General features: G+C 42.7%; 1 protein-coding gene across 2 annotated transcripts in view; it reads right to left on the bottom strand.

Annotated features, from left to right (window-relative positions):
* Window positions 1-24,938, bottom strand: part of WDR93 (WD repeat domain 93) — a 45,606-nt gene extending 20,668 nt beyond the window's left edge. Inside the window, exons 1-9 of one of the 2 annotated variants that reach the window (XM_032836909.1) lie at window positions 24,900-24,916; window positions 22,896-22,979; window positions 21,650-21,979; window positions 20,338-20,530; window positions 18,857-18,921; window positions 12,688-12,766; window positions 10,478-10,593; window positions 9,282-9,320; window positions 710-794 (exon numbers count right to left, since the gene is read on the bottom strand). In XM_032836909.1, coding sequence (XP_032692800.1) covers window positions 710-794; window positions 9,282-9,320; window positions 10,478-10,593; window positions 12,688-12,766; window positions 18,857-18,921; window positions 20,338-20,530; window positions 21,650-21,961 — 889 coding nt within the window. In that variant the 5' untranslated portion in view covers window positions 21,962-21,979; window positions 22,896-22,979; window positions 24,900-24,916. Of the gene's footprint in view, window positions 1-709; window positions 795-9,281; window positions 9,321-10,477; window positions 10,594-12,687; window positions 12,767-18,856; window positions 18,922-20,337; window positions 20,531-21,649; window positions 21,980-22,895; window positions 22,980-24,899 lie in introns of both variants that reach the window. The other variant, XM_032836908.1, reaches the window with a different exon arrangement.
* Window positions 24,939-24,991: the final 53 nt, after the last annotated feature.

Genomic DNA, 24,991 nt, shown 5'->3' with positions numbered 1-24,991 from the left:
GTGGCCAGATTTTATTTAACTAGTCTTTTGCATCTATAAATACTGCTGCAGTGAATGTTCTTATATCTTTTATGTCATGTGCACGTATTGAAAGGATATACTCTATCCTCTGCCTATAATGGACCTCTCCTCTGCACCTCATGACCTACTCCTACTTATCCTTCAAAACTTTCCCAACTGCCTCGTCCTTTGATATAGGCTTTGCCTGCTCTGTGGCAGAGTTAGTCACTCTTTCCTCTATGTTCTCGTGGTCCTAGATGTTCCCCATCATTGCACTTATCATAACATACAATGTTGGTTTCCTCTTACTCCTCTTTGGTAGCACTGCAGCTTTTAGAGCACAGGAAGGTGACCCCTCATCTGTGTGCTTGGTGCATTATTGGCACTCAGCAAATACTGATGAATGAACGAACACAGAAATATAGAAATGAATAAACTCCAGCTAGATGACTGTCTTTCCAGATTTCCCAATTCTGTTAATTAGCTGTATCCTTGTAACTTCTATATTTTTTGTCTTTAGATCCCAGAGCTTATGACTTAAAATTTTTTTTCCTTTCAGAACTATACTTGTAATTTAGATATTGCTGCTAATAAGTAGAAAAGATGGGAAATGTGGAGAAAGGCAAAAAAAAAAAAAAAGAAAGAAAAGAAAAGAAAAAAAAAAATCAATGGCAGAAGGAAAGAGAGCAGTTAGTTGAATTATACTAACCTGTAACTGGTTTGGGTGGTTTGATCTTCATTATGTGAACTGGAAGACTCAACTTAATGTCTCCTCTAAAACAAACCATCATATCCTACAATAAGGAAAAGGCACAGCTAAGAAGCCAACAAAGGGGATATAACAGAATCATTAAAAACATATCTAAAAGAAGACAGAAAAAGAGGGGAAGGGAAGAAAAAAAGGGAAAAAGTGGGACAAATAGGAAGTAAATAGCAACGTGATAGATTTAAATTCAAACACATCAATAATTACATTAAACATAAATGGCCTAACTACCCTAATTAAAGGTAATTGTACAAAAACTGTATAAGAAGGTAAGACCCAACTACATGCTGTCAAAAAGAAATTCATTTTAAATACAAAGACACCAATATTAAAAATATAGAAAAAGATACTTCTTGTAAAAATAATGAAAAGAAAGCTGGGGTGACTGTATTAATATCTGACATAATAGATTTCAGAGCACAAAATATTACCAGAGTTCAAAGATTCACTGAATAATGATAAAATAGTCAATTCACCAAGGAGATATAACATTCCGAATGTTTACACACCTAATAACGGAGCTTCAAAATACATGAAGCAAAGGCTCATAGAAGTGAAAGCAGAAATAGATAAATCTGTAATTTATTTTTTTAACCATCTCTGCCCTCCCACCTCAGGCAGCAATCCTGATAAATCTGTAATCTTAAAGATTTGAACACTCCTCTCCCAATAACTGATAGAATAGACAGAAACCCAGTAAGAGCATAGTAAGGATATAGAAGGAAAAGCAGTAAATATATAGGAGACTTAAATAACTTGACCAACAATAGCTGAATACACATTGTTTTCAAGTGCACATAAAACACTTAACAAGATAAACCATATTCTGGGCACAAAACAAATCTTAATAAATTTAAAAGGTTTCAAATTATATGAAGCATGTTCTCTAATCACAATGGAATTAGAAATCACAAAAATAAAGACATCTGGATATTCCAAAGTATAGAAGTATTTAGAAGTATAATATACCTCTAAATAATTCATTGTTCAAAAAATATGTCAAAAAGGAAATTGGGAAGTAATTTGAAATATTTTTAAAAATAACATCAAAATATAAAGAAAGGTCTATTTCTGGGCTCTCTGTTCTCTTCCATTGATGTATGTGTCTGTTTTTGTGCCAGTACCATACTGTCTTGATGATAACAGCTTTGTAATAGAGCTTGAAGTCCGGAATTGTGATGCCACCAACTTTGGCTTTCTTTTTCAATATTCCTTTGGCTATTCGAGGTCTTTTCTGGTTCCATATAAATTTTAGGATTATTTGTTCCATTTCTTTGAAAAAAATGGATGGGATTTTGATAGGGATTGCATTAAATGTGTAGATTGCTTTAGGTAACATAGACATTTTCACAATATTTGTTCTTCCAATTCATGTTCACTATTATATGATCTCCCTGATATGAGGAAGTGGAGATGCAACGTGGGGGGTTTGGGGGTAGGAAAAGAATAAATGAACAAAGATGGGCTTGGGAGGGAGACAAACCATAAGAGACTCTTAATGTCACAAAGCAAAGTGAGGGTGGCTGGGGGTAGGGGAGTAGGGAGAGGGTGGTGGGGTTATGGACATTGGGCAGGGTATGTGCTATGCTGTGTGCTGTGAAGTGTTTAAACCTGGCAGTTCACAGACCTGTACCCCTGGGGCTAATAATACATTATATGTTTATTAAAAAAATTAAAAATACTTTAAAAAATATAAGGAATATAAAGGAATTATAAATATATATATATATAAATATAAAGGAATATAAAGGAAGCAACTAAAACAGTGCTTAGATGTAAGTTTATAGCACTAAATGCCTATATCAGAAAAGAAGATCTCAAATCAATGACCTACCTTTCTACCTTAAGAAACTAGAAAACAAGGAAAAACTTACACCTGAACTAAGTGGATGAAAGAAAATAATAATCAAATTGGAAACCGATGAGATAGAAAACAGAAAAAAATGAAGAAAAGAAATGAAACCAAAAGCTGGCTCTTTGATGAGATTAATCAAATTGACAAACCTCTAGCCAAGCTGATTAAGAAAAAAAGAGAAAATACAAATTACCAATATCAGAAATGGGAGTCATTTGAGTGTCTGACTCTCAGTTTTGGTTCTGGTCATGATCTCAAGGTTGTGAGATAAAGTCCCCCACCTTCCATCAATGGGGAGTCAGTTTGGGATTCTCCCTTTCTTTCTCTCTGCTCCTCCCCCACCAGCTGTCTCTGTCTCTCTTTCTGTCTCTCTCTCTCTCTCTATCTCAAATCAATCAATCAAACAAACAAACCAATATCAGAAATGAAGAAGGTGACATCAAAATAGATTTTAGAGGGGTGCCTGGGTGGCTCGGTATGGATTTGGCTGAGGTCATGATCTCAGAGTCATGGGTTCAAGCCCCGCATCGGTCTCTGCATTCAGCATGGAGTCTGCTTGAGTTTCTTTCCCCTCTGCCTCTCCTCCTGCTCACTCCCTCTCTTTCTTTCTCTAAAATAAATAAATAAATAAATACATCTAGCTTTTTAAAAAAACAGATTTTACAGATAATGAAAGGATAACATGGGATTATGAACCACTCTAAGTCAATACCTTAGGTAACTTAGATAATATACAAAAGTTTCCTTAAGAAGAAAGCGATAACCCTTTGTCACTCAAGACATCGAATTTGTAGTTCCACAAAGAAAATTCCACAGCTCGATGGCTTTATTGGTTAACTCTATCAAACATTTTAAGAAGAAATAATACGAATTCTATACAAACTCTTCCAGAAAATAGAATGGGAATATTCCAACTTATTATACAAGACCAGCATCACCCTCATACCACAACCAAAGATGTTATAAGAAAATAAAACCAGGGTACCGGGCCTGATCAGGTGGTGGGATGTGTGACTCTTCATCTTGGGTTTGAGCTCAAGCCCCAAGTTGGGTTTAGAGATGACTTAAAAAAAAATCTTAAAAAGAAGAAAAGGAAACTAAATATTCTTCATGAACATACATGTAAAATTTATTAAGAAAATATTGGCAAGTTAAAATTGGTGAGTTGGATCTACAAACAGCTCCTTTTAAAAAAATTAAAAGAAGGCACACATAAATAACATTAAGAACAGGAAAAGGGACTAATTTAAGAGACAGGTTTTTATTTTTAAACCATAGGAAAAACATATTTACACATATCTACAGTTATAGATCTACACTAATAAATGAATTGTGACTGAACTAGGCTCAAATTTTTTTTTTTAATTTGAAATTAAAAAGATAATATAAGGTGCCTGGGTGGCTCAGATGGTTATGCGTCTGCCTTCGGCTCAGGTCATGATCCCAGGGTCCTGGGATTGAGCCCCACATCGGGCTCTCTGCTCAGCTGGGAGTCCACTTCTCACTCCCCTTCTACTCCCCCCACTTGCGCTCTCTCACTCTCTCTGTTGATAAATAAAAAAAAATAAAATCTTTTTCAAAAGAGATAATATAGGACTTATTTGGACCTAGAGGGTAAAAAAAGAAACATCCAGCTTTCTTTACAAGGCTAGCATAACACTAATACCAAATGCTGATAAGAAAACCACAAGGAAAAAAAAAACTCTACAAGCCAATCTCATGTTTGAACCTGGATACTCTATGAACACCAAACTATCATTCTGCTTTGCTAATATCTTATTTAGGACTTCAATATCAGCAAAGCAAACTGACAGTGCAATTAAATGAATTATTACCAAGTATGGATTATCCAAGAATGGAAGGAAGAATGTTTCCACATTAGAAAATCTATTAATGCAATCCACTGCATTAGCAGATTAAAGGAGAAAAACTGAAAAGATGAGGAGGAAGTATTTGATGAAGGTTGATATCTATTCCTAATTTAAAAAAAGAACAATAACAAACTCTTAGCAAACAAAGGCTGGAGGGACACATGCTTAATTTGCAGAAGGGTATTTATGTCAAACACCTTTAGTAAGCTTCATGCAAAATGGTGAAACACTTGGAGTGTCCCATTTGGGTCCTGGATAGTGTACTGTCCCCATGACTATTCAACATTTTACTAGAGCTCCTAGAAAATAGAACAAGGCAAGAACAAAAAATAAATAGGAATAAATACTTGAAAGAGGAAAAGCTGTCATTATCTACCGTTAGGATTGTCTATGATTGTCTAGTTAGAAAATCCAACAGTTTCAGCTGACAGACCATTAGAACTTCAGTAAAGAGGCCAAGGGTCCTGAGACTCAGGTGAAGGAAGTAAAGTACGAAATTTAAGGAGGCGCTCACTCTTAGGTGCCCACCCTGTGCTTGCATGAACCCGCCAGGATCTAGGTTTTGCCGACCTCACTCAAATACAGGATCAATATACAAAAATCAGTAGCATTCCTCCCAATTTTCTGAAACTTGATATTCTTCCAGTTTCTTTGCTGTAACTAAGGACCTGGAATACTGATACAGCCACAGACTAGCACGAACATGCTAGAAAATACAGATGGTAGTGTCCACATTTAACACTTAACACCTCTCCTTCCTGAAACCCCATTAAAATGACAAAAAGGTGCTTTTTCAAAAAGGACTAAACTCATAAGGAATAAGAATAAAAAGGAGACAAAAGCAAGAAAATTTTGAAGTTGGAAAGCAGGTGGCTAAATGATTTAGCAGGCCCAAGAATGTCAGGTCTGAACCAGTAGGGGAGAAAGCCTGGGAGGCATCCAATTTATACCACAAACACCCTAAGACTCGAAAAAATGGCAGCTCCAGGTGTCTTGAGTGAACTGCCAGTGGGGCCAGAAACAGGATTGGCTGAAAATCTCTTTAAAGATTTTATTTATTTATTTATTTACTTACTTACTTACTTACTTACTTATTTGTCAGAGAGAGAGAGAAAGAGAGAGCACGCAGGCAGAGAGAGGAGGAGAGAGAAGCAGGCTCCCTGCTGAGTAAGGAGCCCGATGTGGGACTCGATCCCAGGACCCTGGGATCATGACCTGAGCCAAAGGCAGTGGCTTAAACAACTGAGCCACCCACACACCCCTGGTTGAAAATCTCATTAAGAAGCATTCAAGTATTTATTCCTAATTCAGAAAATTGGAAGGAATTAAATTTATTCCTTATTCAGAAAATTGGAAGGAACCTAGGGAAGAGGGTAGGCAGTGAAAATGTAGCCAGGACACCACTCCTGAACATCACCACCCCCAAGAGACACAGCCACCAAAGCTGATGCTAGGCTTTTCTTAGACTCCCTATCTCCATGGAGCCAACAGAATGAAGTTAAAGTTGACACACTGAATGTAGATGTCACCCCACCCCCACCCCCAAGGTGTCTTCCCACAAGCCTCCGCAATTCAGGTGAGAGCTGCAGTTAGAGAGGCACACAGCACCTGCTTAGAGCAGCTCCCTCCCACCCCCACCCCTGCAAATCCTTCCCTGGGAGCTATACCCAGCATGTAGGCATCATGAACCATAGCTTTTGACTGTGTCTGTGAGCATTTGTACTTCATGTCATTTTATTTTATATATACATTAGCAAGATGTGTTCTAAGATATCAGAAAAGCCTAAGGTTATTTTGGGAGTCTGGGAATGCTCAAAAATTTTTCCATATAAATTAATGGTAATCCCTTCTTCACTTTACACCATTTTGGCTTAGGAAAGGTTTTATAGGAATGCTCTCCTTTTAGATTGCAGGAGAGACCTGTATTCTCCAAACACTGATTTGAGCATTTCCCAATATTAAAACCCAGTTGGGGCACTCTTTAGCAAAACCCCAGTCAACCAGCCCCACCCATGCCCAAAGGCTGGCATCCTGTCAGTTTCCCCATGACTCCCACTCTTACGAGTAGAGAGCCAACTACCACCAGGCAGTGAGGAGAGCATCTCTTCGGAAAGATCGAGACCAAAACAAATTGGAAGAAAAAAGCAGCTTGGGGAAAACAGACCAAACATGGAGAAGAAACACCAACAATTAGAAACATTTTTAGGGAAGGCATAGTATTTATCAAATAAACAATCAGAGAAAAAAGGGAAGCTCTTGTAAATAAAAATATGATAGCAAAAATGAAAAACTCAGTGAGAGAGTGGAGAGACTGAGCCAATGAGCTCTCCCCAAAAGGTGAACAACAGCAAAAGTATGGAAAATAGAACAGAAAATAACTGGGTGGCATTGATGAGATTAGAACCCTGGCAGTTTTGCTCCAAAGTTCAGTAGGTCCTGGTGTAGGTAGATGAATATTGTAATGGGACAGGATAAAGAACATAAAAGTATATACAAGAATGATAAAAGATCACACTTCAAAACAAATGGGAAAAGATGAATTACTCAAGGATATTTGTGTGATAATTGGCTATTTGAAAAAAAGAGATAAAAGTGACCCCCTTCTCACTCCATTCACAAAAGACACTCTCCTCTATGAATTAGAGTGAAATGTCAAAAACAAAATTCTGAAATTATTAGAAGAAACCACAGGAGAACTTATTTATAACATTGAGAGGAGAAAGCCTTCAGTAGAATGAATATTAAAAAAAAAAAGGGATAGAAAATTCTCACTATATTCAAACCTAAAACTTCTCCCCTCCCCCTTTTTTTTTGAGATAGAGAGAGAGAGAGAGAGAGAGAGAGAGTGTGTGCATTCACATGCAGTGGGAAGAACAGAAGAAGGGGGAGAGAGAGAGAGCCCCAAGTGGGGCTTGATCTCATGACCCTGAGACCGTGACCTGAGCCAAAATCAAGTTGGATGCCCAATTGACTGAGCCACCCAGGCACCCCAAACCTAAAACTTCTCTCTCTTTTTTTTTTAAAGATTTTATTTATTTATTTGACAGAGATCACAAGTAGGCAGAGAGGCAGGCAGAGAGAGAGAGGAGGAAGCAGGCTCCCTGCTGAGCAGAGAGCCCAATGTGGGGCTCGATCCCAGGACCCTGGGACCATGACCTGAGCCGAAGGCAGAGGCTTTAACCCACTGAGCCACCCAGGTGCCCCCTAAAACTTCTTTACAACAGAAAAGCACACAAACAATGGAGAAATGGAATTAACAAATTGGAAGCAAATATGTAACAAGCAAACTATATAGGCAGGCAATTCAAAGAAAACCTCAGTAAATAAGGCCAATAAAAAATATGGAGATCAATGAAAATTACACAAGATGTCATTTTGTTCCACCAGTTTGCAAAAACAAAAACAAAAGGATAATAGCAAGGTCAGAGAGGCTGTGGAGAAATTGGTTAAAAGTAAATAGTCATGCCACTTTGGGGAGGCAACTTAGCAGTATCTACATTAACACTAAAAATGCACGTGCCTGAACGCTCAGAAGCACCCAGGTATACAAAGAATTGACAAAGTTTTTCACTGTATAATGTAAAAGCCACAAAGTGGAAATGTCTTCAGTATCGATAGACTCATACCCCAAATAAACTGTGGTATATCCATAATATGGAACAGAACACGAGAGGTCGAAAGAACAAGGTAGGTTTATTTGATGTTGAAAAACTTGGCAAAAAAACCCCAAACACCCCCAAAAACAAAAAAACACAAAGTTGTAAGAGAATATAAAAAGTATAGGAAATTCTCATAAAACAAAACAAAAACAAATAGAAAAAATTTCCCATAGAAAAGACATTCCCATAAAACGAAACTATATATTTTTTAAGATAAATGCATCTAAGAACCTAGATACACACTGAAGATCGAGGAAACACACATCAGGCTAATAACGGTGAGGACCTGTGGAGACAGCTGCTGTCTCCGAATTACCTGGGTTTTCCCAGAGTGATAGGTTCACCTGTTGTTTGTATAATTTGAAGCATAATATAATTTAAAAAGGGGGAGAAGAGAGGGCTTTTGAGAGACTTCCATGTGGAGGTGACCTCTTCTGTACTGGCCAGCCTGGGTCCTCCCAAGAGCAGAGCCTCTGGAAAGCCTGGTGTGCTCCTGGCCTCAAAGGGAGAGCCGGGAAGCTCCAGGGAAGCCACTCGTCCCCTGAGGTACGAAGATGAAACCCCTCAGGAAACTTGGCTTGGGGGACTGGGCTGTTATTAAGGCAGAAACAAACCGGGCCTCATGGGGCCTGAGGGTATATAATTTGGGGGCCTCTGTGAAAAAGAGAACACAAAATTTTGAACACAAAATGCCCATGGCCATCCTAATAACACCCAATATGGAGTAAATGGCGACGGGGGAGAAGGAGTGAAGACAGTGGTCTTAAGTGACTGTGGTTAAAATGTTACTTTTGCCAATTTTACAAGACTATGTGGCCATGTTAATACATTGTTAGGGTCCCTTGCAGGGCCTTGGAAGGGGCCATACAGGAGAGGGGCCTAAAATTTCACCTCCCTTATCATCATGGAAACCCATCTCTGGACAAACGACTCGGGGCAATGATCCTCAAGGATAGGGGCCTGTCTTTTGTGGATATGAGGTACGAAGTTGAGTTACAGAGAATCTGAAAATGTGCCCTACTGGAACATTTTCCTGGGATACTTGGTATTTAAAGCACATTTTCAGTCAAAATAAAAATCTGTGGCATGCAACCTGAATTTCCCTGCAGATTTTCTTTAAAGTTCCTTACCGTTTCTAAATCCTCTGAAGTCACAGGTTCAAGAGGATTCTGAGGAGAAAAATGAGAAATTAAGTCACGATAGGCCTGATGTATGTGCGTCCCCCGCTTTATTCTCTCTCTCTCCCCGTTACTGTCGTCAGTAGTGAACGCATCCTGCAGACACAGATGACTGATATTTGCGTGGTTGCCTGGCCCGCAGGATTTTAACACAGGATCCCCTGCTGTCCAGGGTCTTAGGATGCAGGAGGGGAGACTGGAAATAGTGAGAGGAAGAAATATGAATGGGGGTGCCCCTGGGTGGCTCAGTCCTTAAGTCTGCCGTCAGCTCAGGTCATGATCCCAGGGTCCTGGGATCGAGCCCCGCGTCAGGCTCCCTGCTCAGTGGGAAGCCTGCTTCTCCCTCTCCCACTCCCCCTACTTGTGTTCCCTCTTTCACTGTCTCTCCATATCAAATAAATAAAACTTTAAAAAAAAGAAATAAAAAGAAATATGAATGAACAGAAGTAATGTTGGGCATTGAGATTATTAAAAAAAAATAAATAGACTGAAATGGTAGAGCTCCTACTTTCTAAGAATAATATGAAGAACATATGTATTCCTATATATTGAGAACAACCTGATTATACCATAATCTGGGAAATGCAGTGAGGCATGAAAGGATTACTTCAGCCCAGAGTGGGGGGGATAAAATGACCGAGGAGGCAGGAATCAGGATAAAAGACCGTTCTCCCAGAGAAATGCCTGGGAATGGTCTTGGTGGAGAGGCACCTCCCAGATGAAAAAGAGACTGAGGCTCCCACTACTGAGGGCACCTCTACGTTTTAATATCTTTTTTTTTTCTTTTAAAGATTTTATTTATTTGACAGAGAGAAAAAGAGAGATCACAAGTAGGCAGAAAGGCAGGCAGAGAGAGAGGGGGAAGCAGGCTCCCTGCTGAGCAGAGAGCCAGATATGGGGCTCGATCCCAGGACCCTGGGATCATGACCTGAGCCAAAGGCAGAGGCTTTAACCAAGCCACCCAGGCGCCCCTAATATCTTATTTTAACCAAAGCAAAATGATTTTGGAGTCATGGGCCCATGTGCCTGCTGTCCTCTCTTGCTGCCTCCATAGGGCCCCATTCGTCCTGATTCCAAGGGGCATTTAGGCTAGATGTGGGTCAAGGGGAGGGAGAAACCCATCAGTGGGAAACAGGGGCCTTTCCTACCGGTTGTGGCTGTCTGACTTTCTTCTTCGGATTTAGAGCTGGTTGGGGGTGCTCCACCTCCTTGAGCCAAGACTCCTTGGGCAATTTGTACACATCCAGCCAAGTGTCCCCAGCTCCTGCATTGGGAAACCAAGGCGCCATTGAGCAACTGTGAGTAGGTGACAAGCTTCCCCTGAGGAAAAGCCTGTCTTCTCAGAACCCCCAGCGTGGGGCCCAGCAGGCACCCTCGGAACAGAGACTTGGGCAGACCGAGGGAGCCGTGTTCCTGCCATGGGTCGCTGACAGTCCTCACTCCCGGGGAGCTGTAGGGCCTCTCCCCTCAGGCCACTGCCTTCTGAAGGAAGCCGGGCTCCTTACCCTCACAGCACTGGTTTTACGGTTTTTAACCAAGCTGTCGCCTCTGCCCAGTCCCCCTGTCTTTTTCTAGGTTCCAAGAGGTAAATTACACAGACATTTTGTCATACTGCTTTTCCTGTCAGGGGAGGAAGGCGATATGACACAGAAGCCATGACTGAGAGGGGATGGCTGAGGCTGCAATTGGGAGAGATTCCCTCCAGAGCATTCTTCTGATATTTGAGGAAATGATCACCAAGGACTACCTTGGTGTGGGGCTTTAACTTGTCATGGAAACACACTCAGCTTCTATACCCAATACCTGACAACCTGGGAAGGGCCACTTCCCCTTGGTTTGGGGCTCTAGCTAAGTGTTTCCTTTAACACGCAGTCATCTGGACCCCTGAACTTCAGGTTTCTAGTCTCTAGTCCTGGGAGAGAATAACTGTCTTGTTTTGAGCCACCAGGTTTGTGGTACTTTGTTGGGGCCTAGGAAACAGGACAGAGTATAAAAGCTTCCTTTGAAGTATATACTTTCCTCAAGCACTTAACATTTGAGGGACCTGTGGCAAGAATATAGAGGCCCATATACCATATGTCTAAATATTTAAAAGTTAAAAGTCAGGTTGCCTGGGTGGTTCAGTCGTTAAGTGTCTGCCTTTGGCTCAGGTCATGACCCCAGGGTCCTGAGATCGAGCCCCACATCAGGCTCCCTGCTCAGCAGGGAGTCTGCTTCTCCCTCTTCCACTCCCCCTGCTTGTGTTCCCTCTCTTGCTGTCTCTCCCTCTCTGTCAAATAAATAAAAAGATAAAAATCAAGCTAAAAGTCACTTGAATAAAAGATGTTCCATCTCTGCAGTAATAATTACAGCAGGTAAGAGCCAATGACAAATGCTAAAATTGGTGGGTTGTACTTTAAGGGGATGCGGGATATATGCGTAGTCTCAAAGTATCTCCCCTCGAATGCTTATCAGTTACTGTGGTGGTTTCAACATATGCCCCCAAATTCTTTGATTCTTCTGCCTCCAGGAGGAGAAGCTTAAATCCTTTCCCCTTAAGTGTCGCCTAGATGTAGTGACTTGCTTCTAACATAGTATGGGTTGGGAAAAGCAGTATCTTAGTGGGGGAACCTGGCAGACACCAGTTACCTGGGTGATATTGCTGGCACATACCCCCGACATACAACGACAAGAGCAATTCACCTCTGTGGCATCTCCCCTAAATCCTTAACCTTGGTTGAATCATGAGAAACATAGCAGGCAAATTGAAACTGGGGGACCTTGTACAAAATATCTCACTGGTATTCTTCAAAAGTGTCAAGGTCATGAAAAACAAAGAAAGACTGAGAAATTGTCACAGATAGGAGTAGACTAAGAAGACACGATGACTAAATAGAATATGAAATCCTGGATCGAGCCTTCAAACAAAAATTTAGTGGAAAAATGGGCAAAACCTGAAGAAAAAAGCCACCACCTTTAGTTAATAGTATTATATCGATGTCATCACTTAATTTTTTTTAAGATTTTATTTATTTTTTGGACAGAGAGAGAGCACAAGTAAGCAGAGTGGCAGGCAGAGGGAGAAGCAGACTCTCTGCTGAGCAGGGAGCCTGATGCGGGGCTTGATCCCAGGACCCTGGAATCATGACCTGAGCGGAAGGCAGAGGCTTAACCCACTGAGCCATCCAGGCGCCCCTGTCATTAATTTTGACAAACGTACTGTGGTCACGTTAAATGTTGGTATTGGAAAACCAGGGGAACCCTGTACCTATCTTTACAACTCCCATAAATTATTTCTAAATAAAAGGTTTGAAAAGAGGTGGTTATCTGGAAGAGACTACACATCTGAACCTTCTTATCAGCTCACGGTTAATCTCACCTTGTAGGAGGAAGGCTGCGAAACCCCCTCCTTGAGAGATCTCCACCTTCACACAGGTGGTTTGCTTGCTGGCATCATCCTGAAAAGAAGAGAGGTGTTGATAGAGTAAGGTCAAGCCTGACGATGGAGAGGAATGGTGGAATTTCGATTTCCTGCCTAAAGGTTTTGGATGTATTTCCTAGTTTCTTAAATACCATAGATTGGATGACTCATAAACAATAGACCTTTATCTCCCACAGTCCTGGAGGCTAGAAAGCCAAGATTTCCAAAGATTTCAAAAATCTGGCAGATTCAGTGTCTGGCGAGAGCCTGTTTGCTGGTCTGTAGACTTCCTGCCTGCCACCTTCTCAGGTGCCTTCACATGGTGGAAGGGTTGAGAGAGCTCTTGGGGCTCATCTAAGGGCACTAATCCCATTTATGAAGGCTCTGTCTTCATGATCTAAACCTTTCCCAAAGGTCCCACCTCCTAATACTCACACCAGAGTTTAGGATTTTCAACCTGAATTCTGTGGGGACACAAACATTCAGTCCATAGCAAGAAGAGACTGACTGTAACCCTGGTATGAAATTTGCTCAAATTTCAGGCCAGGTGAGAGACTCAATGTTTATGGTTGTCTGTGGCCTGCTTTTTCATTTTCTTAATTGTAGCTTTATAATAACAAAGATACTTGTTATTATTAAGACCTTTATTAATAGGTGCTTGCATTTTGTTGATTTAAAAAAAAACAAGTTGTAATGTTTTATTACAAATTAAAAATGAGGTGCTTAAAAACCTCAACTCGGTGAGGGGCAGCTGGGTGGCTCAGTGTGCTCCAGCATCCAATTCTTGATTTTGGCTCAGATGGTGAGATCAATCCTTGCATCTGGCTCCGCACTGGGCATGGAGCCTGCTTGGGATTCTCTCTCTCCCTCTCCCTTTGCCTCTCCCCCACCACCCCAGGCTCGCTCTCTCTCCAAAACAAACAAACAAATATCTCAACTTGGCTAGATATGAAACAATGTTAAAACCTTTAAAGGTGTATTGAGAAAAACCAGACTTTTCGAAAAACCCATTTGGTATTACCAAAAAGAGACATCTTTAAGTAAAAATAAAAACCAGATGGTGCATAGATGATGCCTCTAGTTCTAGCTGTCTGGTCAACAGTAGAAATACAAGCACTGAAGGTCTTCAGCTCCAATCTTTCGTTCACTTCTTATTGCTGGGATGTCATAATTTCACCCCCCCACCCCTCTGGCAACCACCAATTTGTTTTCTGTATTTAACAGTCTATTTGTTTCTTTTTTTTCTCTGTTTGTTTTGTTTCTTAGAGTCCACATAAGAGTGAAATAATATGGTATTTGTCTTTCTCTGTCTGACTTATTTCACTTAGAATTATACCCTCTAGGTCCATCCATGTTGCAAATGGCAAGATCTCATTCTTTTTTATGGCTGAGTAATATTCCATTGTGTCTGTATATACCACATATTTTGTATCCATTCATCTATCAATGGACACTTGGGGCCTTCCCTAATTTGGCTATTGTAAGTAATGCTACAGTAAATACAGAGGTGCATATAGTTTTTCAAATTAGTGTTTCATTTTCTTTGGATAAATTCCCAGCAGTACAATTACTGGATCATGTGGTATTTCTATTTTTAATTTTTTGAGGAATTTCCATACTGTTTTCCACAGTGACTGCACTGACTTACATTCCCACCAACAGTACATGAGGGTTCCTCTTCTCCAGCTCCTTGCCAATTCTTGTTATTTCTTATCTTTGATTCTAGCCATTCTGACAGGTGTGATGTGATCTCATTGTGGTTTTTTGATTTGTATTTCCCTGATCATGAGTGGTGTTGAGCATTTTTTCATGTGTCTGTTGGCCACCTGCATGTCTTCTTTGGAGAAATGTCTGTTCATATCTCCTGCCCATTTTTTAATTGGATTATTTGGTTTTGGGGTGTTGAGTTGTGTAAGTTCTTTATACATTTTGGACACTCTTTATTAGATATGTCATTTGCAAATATCTTCTCCCATTCTGTAGGTTGCCTTGTCGTTTTGATGATGGTTTCCTTTGCTGTGCAAAAACCTCTTATTTTGGTGTAGTCTGGATATTTATTTTTCTTTCTTTTTTTTTTTAATTTATTTATTTGAAAGACAGAGATCACAAGTAGGCAGAGAGGCAGGCAGAGAGAGAGAGGTAGGGAAGCAGACTCCCCGCCGAGCAGAGAACCCGATACGGGGCTCGATCCCAGGACCCTGGGATCATGACCTGAGCCGAAGGCAGAGGCTTTAACCCACTGAGCCACCCAGGTGCCCCTGGATATTTATTTTTCAAGATCACTCCTTGTCGGCTGACCGAAGTGTGTGCCGGGACAGGTGGTAAGCCTGCATTTGCTCAGTCCCGCCCTGCTCAGCCTGGGGAGACATGACGCCTCACCTGAATTCTCAGCTGCTTTTGTCCCTTTGCCATCTTATGGCTTAGGTTCTCCAGGCATTTGCATCAGTAATAGAAGTTGCAGGGTTGAGGAGGCTGCTGACCTTGGGTGTCATCTCCTTGATTTTCCTTCTCCTCTTCATTGCTGTCCTCTCTAGGCGGTCTTTGGTGAGATGGGCCCATCCCCTGATACAGATTCTCTCACTGATCTACTTGCTGTGCCCTGCTCGTCTACCCCCTTCGTCCCTTCTGCACGGGAGGGTCGGCATCGTGTGATGGGCTCCCTAATGGGCTCTGCCCACATGCAGGTGGGGACTGTCACCTGTGCCGGGCCCAGTGGGCTGGGGCCTGACCTTCAGGGGCACTCTCTGACCCCTCATTCCTTTCCCTACTCTCACAAGTCTGGAATGCCACTGGTAATTGCATGGAGGCCCAGCCCTAGACATGGACAGTGTTCCCCCTGGTTCTATTCTGCGCTGATTTACTGCCCTGTGCTGAACTCCATCAGGGCCTATGACGCCCACTGCCTCTGCACACTTTCTCCTCCAACAACATCCAACTCTTCCATCTCTCCATCTCCTATATCAAAAAGTCCCTTTTTGGGGTTACCTTTTATGGCAGTCTGCTATCCAAATACATCTTCCTTGGTGTCCTTGCTGCTGATGAAACCGTGTCTGTTCTGCGCATGGAACCACCTGACTGGTCCCTAAACCTCTGTTGCCATGACCTCCTTGTCCCCACCAGCAGGTGCCATTGCTCCCTGCTTGTGGGCAGGTGGCATGGGCGGGGGCACGGTGGTGTGGGTGGGGGGCATTGTGGAGGCCCCTGCTGGGTTTCCGCTCCACGGCTCAGGATTGCTGTCACTCTGATCGGGGACAGCTGTGGCTCTCCCTGGAGTGTGAGGGTCACTGGGCCGGTGCCGGTGGGGCTGGTCAAGGCTCTCAGGGCCCCCCATCAGCTCCTGCTAGAGAGTGAACTCCAATAGCATCTTTTGATGAGAAGTTTTAATTTTTTTAAACTGCTTTATTAGGAATATAATAACATGTACCAACTACATGTTTAAAGTGTACAATTTGATGTTTTGACACATGTATATCTCTTGAAACCATCCCACAACCCCTGAACGTATCCATCACCCCTGAAGTTTCCTCCTGCCCTTGGTAATCATTGCTTCACCTTTCTCCCACCCCACCCCAGGAAAAAACTGATGTTCTCTGTCACTACATTAGTTCATATTTCTAGAATTTTATATAAATGGAATTATATGGTGTGTACTCTTTTTGTGTCTGACTTCTTTCACTCAGCATAATTATTATTTTTTTTTCTTTTTAAAGATTTTATTTATTTGACAGACAGAGATCACAAGTAGGCAGAGAGGCAGGCAAAGAGACAGGGGAAGGCAGGCTCCCCCTGAGCAGAGAGCCTGATGCGGGGCTCGATCCCAGGACCCTGGGATCATGATCTGAGCTTAACCCACTGAGCTACCCAGGCGCCCCACTCAGTGTAATTATTTTAAGATGCATCCATGTTGTTATATGCATTAATAGTTCATACTATTGAGTGCGCATACCCCAATTTGCTTATCCCCGCCCCCCATGCTGATGTACATTTGGGTGGCTTCCGGTTTTTGGCTAGGACACAGACAGCTGCTTATAAACATTCACATACACGTGTTTGTACGGAGATACGCTCTCGGTTCTCCTGTGTAAATATCAAGGAGTGGAACACCCAGATAGTACGTTTAACTTTTCAAAAAAAAAAAAAAACTGCCAAAGGGGTGCCTGGCTGGCTCAGTTGAGTGAGCGCGTGACTCTTGATCTCAGGGTTGTGAATTTGAGCCCCACGTTGGGTGTAGACATTACTTATAAAAAAACCTGCCAAAATAATTGTACCATTGTATTTCACCACCAGCAGTGTATGAGAGTTCCGGCTGTTCTGGATCTCTGCCAACTGTTGGTATGGTCACTCTTTTGAACTTGAGGCATTCTAGTACACGTGTCGTGGTAGCTCGCTGTGATTTTGACTTGCGTCTTCCTAATGACTAAGGATGCTAAGCAACTCATTTACTTTCCATCTATCTTCTTTGGGGAACCGTCTTTTCTTTTCAAACCCCTGCCCATTTTGAAAACTGGGTTGTTTGTTGCCTTATTGTTGAGTTTGTGTCTTGAGAGTTCATCGCATGTTCTGGATACAAGTTGTACATCAGGTAGGTGATTTACAATTATTTTCTGCCAGTCCGCTGCCTGTCTTTTTATTCTTTTGCCAGTGCCATCTACAGAAGAAGCTTTCAATTTTGATGAAGGCCAACTTACTAATTCTTTCTTGTATGGATTGTGCTTTTGATGTTGCTGCTAGAAACTCTTTGCCAGTCCCAAAGTCACGAGACTTCCTCCTATGTTTTCTTGTAGAGGTTTTATGAGTTTAGATTTTACAGATGGGTCCTATGACACGCTGCAAGCTAATTTTTGCGTATGCTGTGAGAATAATAAGTTTTTAACTTTGATGAACCCAATATCAATTTTTTCTTTTCTATTTAGTACTTTCCATGTCCTAAGAAATCTTTGCCTTCCCCAGGCGCCTGGGTGGTTCAGTGGGTTAAGCCTCTGCCTCCAGCTCAGGTCATGATCCCAGGGTCCTGGGATCGAGCCCCGCATCGGGCTCTCTGCTCAGCAGGGAGCCTGCTTCCCCCTCTCTCTCTGCCTACTTGTGATCTCTCTCCCTCTCTCTGTCAAATAAATAAATAAATTTTTTAAAAAATGCTGTAAGAAATCATTACCTTCCCTGGGGTGGCTAAAATATTTTCCAGTGTTTTCTTTAAAAAGGATAATGTTTTTAGCCTTTACATTTAGACCCATAACCCATCTCAAATTGATTCTTATATATGGTACAAAGTAGGGTGGAATTCACTTCCCCTCTAGCATTCCAGCATCATTTGTTGAAAATACTTTCTTTTCCCCACTGACTTGCTTGGATGCCCATCAGTGGTATTTTTTACAAGACAAACTGCAGTTAAAAATCTACTCTGAGCAACAGCCTCTCTCTTTTTTTTACTCCTCGATTCACAAAACACTTTCCGAGACCCTACGGTAGACAGGCAGTGTGTTAGGAACAAGGGATACGTGGGTGAAACATGGGTGAATAAGAACACGTCTCCTGCCCTCAGGATGGTTATATCCAAGAGAAGAAGTAGTCATACAAACAAACAAGGATGGAAGGTAGAGAAAATACTACAACAGAGATTCCATTCTGTATGGGGGCAGACAGAGGAGGGAGAGATTGGGTCTTTAGGGGCATTTCAGGGAAAGTATCTCAGAGAAGGAGATATCTGAGCTGCTCTTAAAGGAAATGTAAGGGAATGAGGGAAATTTAAGAGGTACATACAGTAGGTACGGAGGCAAGGGGAGCACTCTGAGCAGGGGGAACAGCATAGGCAAGGGGACAGGATGGGAAGCAGCCTGGAAATTGTAGGGACTTGTAAGTATTTGCTGAATATATTGGTCTGGTGCTCATTCTGGACTGGAGATCCTTAGTAACTTTTTCTCCCAAAAACAGGGTCAATAAATCCACAGCTTTCAGCATGTGCCCTCAGTTGGTGGGGGGGGTCTTTAAACTGGATATTTTAGAGAAGGCCCTCTGTCCAGAGAGTCTCTATCTTTCTACTCTAGGACAGGGGTCATCACCTCCATAGGAAAAGTCAACTTCATTTGCTACAGCTTTTGGCCCAGTTCTAGGGTAAACAACAGGAACTTACCGCTTCATTGATGGCTTTGATGAGGAAAAGACCATCCTTGTAAAAATAGAACAGTCTAGCAATGCCTGAAACAGAGAAGGTAAGACACACAAATGAATCAAAGAACTGGAATTTTAGATCTGACTTTCTGAATTACCAGCTTGTGCTCACGGGTCCTTAAGCCTCCTCCTGGCCTCTCAGTCTCCCTGGCTTCCTTCACCCCCGACGTGACATGTTCAAGCTGTTCTGCTGGGTTCTCTCTGCCTACCGTGGCCCATCCTCTGGTCCCGGAAGCCTCTGTAAGACATTCCTAACTCGCGCTGACACCCATAATCCAGAAAGACAAAGGCAAAGGTCCCATTGTGGGTGAAGGTCTAACTCAACCCAATAAACCACCACAGGATATCTGCTGCAGGACCAGAGATGTGCCAGGGACAGCCAAGGCGGTCTCTGTCTTCACATGTATTATACTGAGGTCACACAGACGTGAAACCCAGCGGATGTAACGCAGTGTGATAAAATACGATCCTATCTTTAGACCAAATTCCTCTTGAATTCAACGATCCCCCCTCCAGCTGCCTCAAAAAGCGCATGCTCAAACTTAGAGAAGAGTTTCCAAAATAGTACCAAGAATACCCCTATATCCCTCAGCTCACTTTCCCAATGATAGCATCTTACAAAACTATAGTACGATTTTTCCTTTCATTGTAACAGCCCGTGCCTTGGTTCAGACCTTCATCATTTCTCTCCTTGATGAAAGCAACAGTCCTTCTTGGTCTCCCTCCCTCCCTCTTTCCTTCTTTCTCCCTCCCTTCCTTTCCTTTCTTTCTCTATCACTCTCTCTGTCTTTCTTTCCCAACAGAAGATAGGTTTATTTGGGGATAGTACAGAATTGCACCCCTGGACAAGCCAACTGCTACACAACCACATCTCTTTCTCTCATTTTGACTTAGTCCTACCACGGCACCCTTCCTAAAACACCCGTCTGGTCGGCTCACTCTCCTGCAGAAACACTGTCCTCCACTACACTGTCTACGGCTCTGAGTACTCTCGTCCCCATGAAGGCCTGGTTCAGCCTCAGGCTGAGGGGAAGAAACGATCCCTACTTTATTTGAGCAGCGGGATTTCTGAGTGCCCAAAGGGTGTGAACTCCGGGTCCATGCTGGCTGGGCAGCATCCTGCCTGTGCCACTCTCCTTCTACATCATCCCAAGTAAGTTATTTAACCTCAATGCCTCAGTGGCTTCTTCTGAAAAACAGGGTTAAGAAATTCTACTTACCTCCCAGAGCTGTTGTGAGGGTTGCATGGGTCAGCTTATGAGCAATGTTAGACTAGTGCTTTGCACACTATCATGTTCTGTGTGTGTGAGTTAATACTATGTGACCAGGGAGAAGGCTCCAGGTCTGGCCCCACCCATACCTAGAAAGGAGATTAAATTGGAACAGTCTACAGATAACTATAAATTTGGCTAAAAAAAAAAAAAAAAGAGGAAGAACATGTACCCATTTCATCCACGGGAACAATAAGTATTTCACTCCCCAAATCTGTGGCCCAGATGGAAGTGACATCCACCTTAAGTTTCTCCCAACCATATACTCGTTTGGCACTGTACAGATTATAGATGGAGAATCCTTTGGCTCCTCCAATAAAGACATAGTCTTGGGAAATCGCCATACAATTTGGCATTTTGTTGAGCTGGGGAAACAAAAAACAAAGGAAGAAGGAATGATTTTCAGCTGCCACCATCTGCAAGAATGTGAGCTAACTTTTCAAAGAGGCATGTGGGCCCTTCCTAGGTAGAATATCACCCCCAAACAGTGCTCACCTAAGTATCTTGCCCAAGCATCAGGAAAGTCATAGCATTCTACTTTTAGGAGAAAAGAGCCAGAGAAAACAACCAAGTTGAGAATAAGTACACATTTACAAGACTAACCATGACCACAGGTCCTGTGATGAGTAGAACAAGTGTCCCTGTTCCCTGTACTTTTATCATCTAGAATGCCGTGGAAACGCTGAGACACTGGCAGATTCCCAATCATCAAGCAAGAGAGTGACTAAAGTATTCAGAAGTATTTTTAAATAACAACAGAATATAAAAGACTTTCTGTATAATCTCCAACTAAACAGAATACTCATTTCTCCCAAGCAATTACTAGATCCATTTTTTAAATTAATTAATTCATTCATTCATTTAAACGCCATGCTACTTGCTGGGTAGAGGGACCACTAACCATAGCTGTCTTTTTTTTTTTTTTTTTTAAGATTTTATGTATTTGACAGAGATTACAAGTAGGCAGAGAGGCAGGCAGAGAGAGAGGGGGAAGCAGGCTCCCCACTGAGCAGAGAGCCCAATGCGGGACTTGATCCCAGGACCCTGAGATCATGACCTGAGCCGAAGGCAGTGGCCCAACCCACTGAGCCACCCAGGCACCCTACTAGATCCATTTTAATCAACATCAGCAAGCCTAGTAATCTTTTTTTTTTTTTTTTTTAAGATTTTATTTATTTATTTGACAGACAGAGATCACAAGTAGGCAGAGAGGCAGGCAGAGAGAGAGAGAGGAGGAAGCAGGCTCCCCGCAGAGCAGAGAGCCCGATGTGGGGCTCGATCCCAGGACACTGGGATCATGACCTGAGCCGAAGGCAGAGGCTTTAACCCACTGAGCCACCCAGGCGCCCCAAGCCTAGTAATCTTTCATAAATGCACCTGTCTTAATGAGGGAAGGTTCCTTGTAGGAGCTCCTTCCCTGGATCAGGCATTTTCATTTATCAACACTACTGGGAAAAAGGGACTCCTGGTCAGCTCCTCCATACCTTGCTTTCTATAAGTGGAGCGTAGGTGGTGGGCTGGGTCTGGCTGAGCTCAACTTCCCTCCGTGCCTCCCTTTCCTGGATAACTTCCCAACACTTGTCAAACAGAAGGTTCACCATCTTGTTGATCATGCGGTAAGGCTGTGGCAGGGAATCCATCTCCTCACCCAAATCTATGAAGATATAATCATCTTCATCATCCTTTGGCCAGTCCTTCTCTGTTGGGGATGGCACCTCGAGCACCCCCTTTCTCATAAAACTGGAGACTTGACTTCCTCTGGGGGTTGACATCACAGAAGCTGGCACTGGGAGCATCTAGGAAACTTGGAAAAGCTGACAAAGGAAGCAAGCAAAGGTCCTTTGAGAAAAAAGAGAAGTTACCAGAAGACAGCACATCCCCCTCTCTAACACAAAAATTGCTGGGAACTATTTATTCTAGAGACTGGCGCTTTCCTTACTTATCACAGGATTGTTACCACATTACTAAAGTATGCCCTTCATATAATAAGGATATCAGCAGAACTGGGTGTTAACGAGTCACATCTTCCAGAATAGCTCAAGATGATGGGTGCTATGGCACAGGGAGAGGAAATGTGGCATCCTTGTTGCCTTTCTCCAGCTCCTGCTCAGAGAGTGTCTGTCTAGGTCCCAACTAGAATTCAACCTCTCTCCTACAACTTAGGTCTTCTCTTCCTTCTTCCATCTCTGCAAGTGGCTATGCCCAGGCCAGCTGGGTAGTGAGCCAGGACTGCTGTCCTTCCTTCCCCTCCTCTCTGACCAGATGCCGTCCAAGCACTTCGAATCCTTGCTGTCTCGTTTGGTCCTTTCTCTCTAGGCCCACTGCTACTGACTGACAGTTCTGTAGACAGAGCACCCATGGCCTGTGAGATTTTTCTAGGGCCTGTAGAAATGTTTGAGACTTGGGGGAAAAAATGGACTAAAACAAAACAAAATCCCCACGAAATGAAAATAATTAAACATTCACAAAAATATCACAACTTATTAGCTCCAGGCTGTGTGCATAACGTTTCAGTCCATAGAAAAGAACAAGTAAGCTGAACTTCATAGAACTCAAAACTGTACAAATTATAAAAAGGCTCTCAAAATTACAGGTAAATAAAGGCATTTAATGTGGCACATGGGGTCCATTCTGAGATGATTCACATGTAGTGGAGTGGGGGTCTTGCACTGTCAGAGCACTGGGGGGGGGGCATTGAACCCTTGTAGAAACCCACTGCCATCCTCTTACCTCACCCGTTAGGGTTCATCTGTGATGTTTCTGGTGCATAGCCAGAGGAGCTAGCTGAGCCCCAATATGACAAAAAAGAGCCACCTGAAATCACAGGTAGGAACAGTAAGCTGAGCTCACACCAGGAATAATGCCAGTTTCCACGCAGGAGAATGGGAAGCCTCATAATTCACAAACACTGGGTGGAGTGATCAGAAGGTCTTGCCAAGCAAGGGAAAAATTAGCCCTGGAATTAACGTTGCTCTGGTACTGCTAGTCAAATCTTAGAAGGGACAAGATCAAAAAATTGCTAAGTAACTTCACGGCATACCAGAGCGAACTCAACAATATTTATAGGAAAACAGAAATATCCAGCATTCAATGAAATAAATATCTGGGATCCAATTAAAAAAAAATGACCTGGCATGCAGAGGCAAGAAACTCACAAAGAGAAAAGTCAGTCAACTGAAGCTGGCTCATCATCAACGCACTTATTAGAACTAGCAGATAAAACAGTTATAAATATATTTCACATGTTTAAAAACGAAGAGGAAATGTTTGCTAGAGATGTGGAAGAAACCCAAACTGAACTTCCCGAGATGAAAACTACAGTGTCTGAGATGAGTACATTCGATCAGATTAATCACAAGCTCTTCAGAGCAAAACAAATTAGATGGACAGAGGATTAGGAAATTTGAAGATACAGCAATAGAAACACTGAAACAAAGAGAGAGAGGGAAAAAAATGAAGAAAGGTGTGGGAGAACCTGAAGTAGTCTAATATAAGTGTGATTGAAATCCCCAAAGGAGGGAAGAGGCAAAAAAAAAAATCTGCAGAAATAGACAAAATATTTCTAAATTTGATGAAACTGTAAACTCACAGATTCAAGAAGAACACAAGGCCTAAGCAAAGGAAACATGAAGAAATCTATACCAAGGTGCATCATGGGCAAAACCCTTGATAAAGACAAAATTTGATGAAGACATAACCCCACTCACTGCGAGTGTGCTTGGGCTCCGCTCCCTTGTCTCCATTGCGCACCCCCCCCATGTCCCTGAGCACTCCTCTCTCTCAAATAAATAAAAAAAATCTTTAAAAATAAATATATATTTTTAAAGATTTTATTTATTTATTTGACAGACAGAGATCACAAGCAGGCAGAGAGGCAGGCAGAGAGAGGGGAAGGGAAGCAGGGTCCCCGCTGAGCAGTGAGCCCGATGTGAGGCTCCATCCCAGGACCCTGAGATCATGACCTGAGCCGAAGGCAGAGGCTTTAACCCACTGAGCGATCCAGGCGCCCCCAAAATAAATATTTTTAAAAAATAATAAAAAAATAACCGTACGGTATGTGGGTCTTTATTTGTAATCCTCCCCCTGGCCTGCAAATGTTAAGGGCAGGCCTGACCAAGGGAATAAAGGTTACAAAAATAAACTTTTTGATTGTAAGGGGTATATTTCGTAATATTACTATTATGGAGTGGGTGGGATTCCATGTCTTCAAGCCCCAAAGAACCAACGCTCAGTGCTGCAATTTTGCCGGAATCTATTTCTGCCTCAACTTTGTTCATATTAGCCCCTCTAGGATTTCCTCAGGTGGCAATCTTGAGTACTTAACGATCCAGACAGAAAATTCTCCCACTTTACCTGGCTCTCCATGCTAGAAATACATGCCACGCATTGGGTTATCTTTGGTGTTTCCTACCCCAAACCTGGAGCTGGGGTTGCTCAAGGGAAACCGAGGTACAGAGGTGGGACACGATTAGGTCCCAAAGTCGCCAAGCAAAACCTCAGGGGAATCTCCATTCAGGATGCCGCATGGGCTTCCGGAGTTCTCAGGATCTCCGGAAAGGTCAGAGGCTGGGGAGATCCCCCACCCCGAGTCCTTCTCTAACAGACCCTAGATGTCAAGGAGCGTCGGGAGATTCCCCCCCGAGTCCCCCTCTAGGAGACCCTAGATGTCGAGGGGCCTCCGGGGACACGCGGGGAACCGCTGAACCCAAGCGGAGAAGCCAAGTTTCCGCTCACCTGGGCCGGGAGCGTGGCGTCGCCTTAGTAACCGCCACTTCCGGCCCCCACCGGAAGCCCGCGAAGTAGTTCTACGGAAGGCGCGCCCGCCC

The sequence above is a fragment of the Lontra canadensis genome, unplaced genomic scaffold, assembly GCF_010015895.1.
Source record: "Lontra canadensis isolate GAN:19392208 unplaced genomic scaffold, GSC_riverotter_1.0 scaffold94, whole genome shotgun sequence".
Taxonomy (NCBI): Eukaryota; Metazoa; Chordata; class Mammalia; order Carnivora; family Mustelidae; genus Lontra; species Lontra canadensis.
The sequence above is the reverse complement of the archived record's forward strand: the minus strand, read 5'-3'. Positions and strand labels throughout refer to the sequence as shown.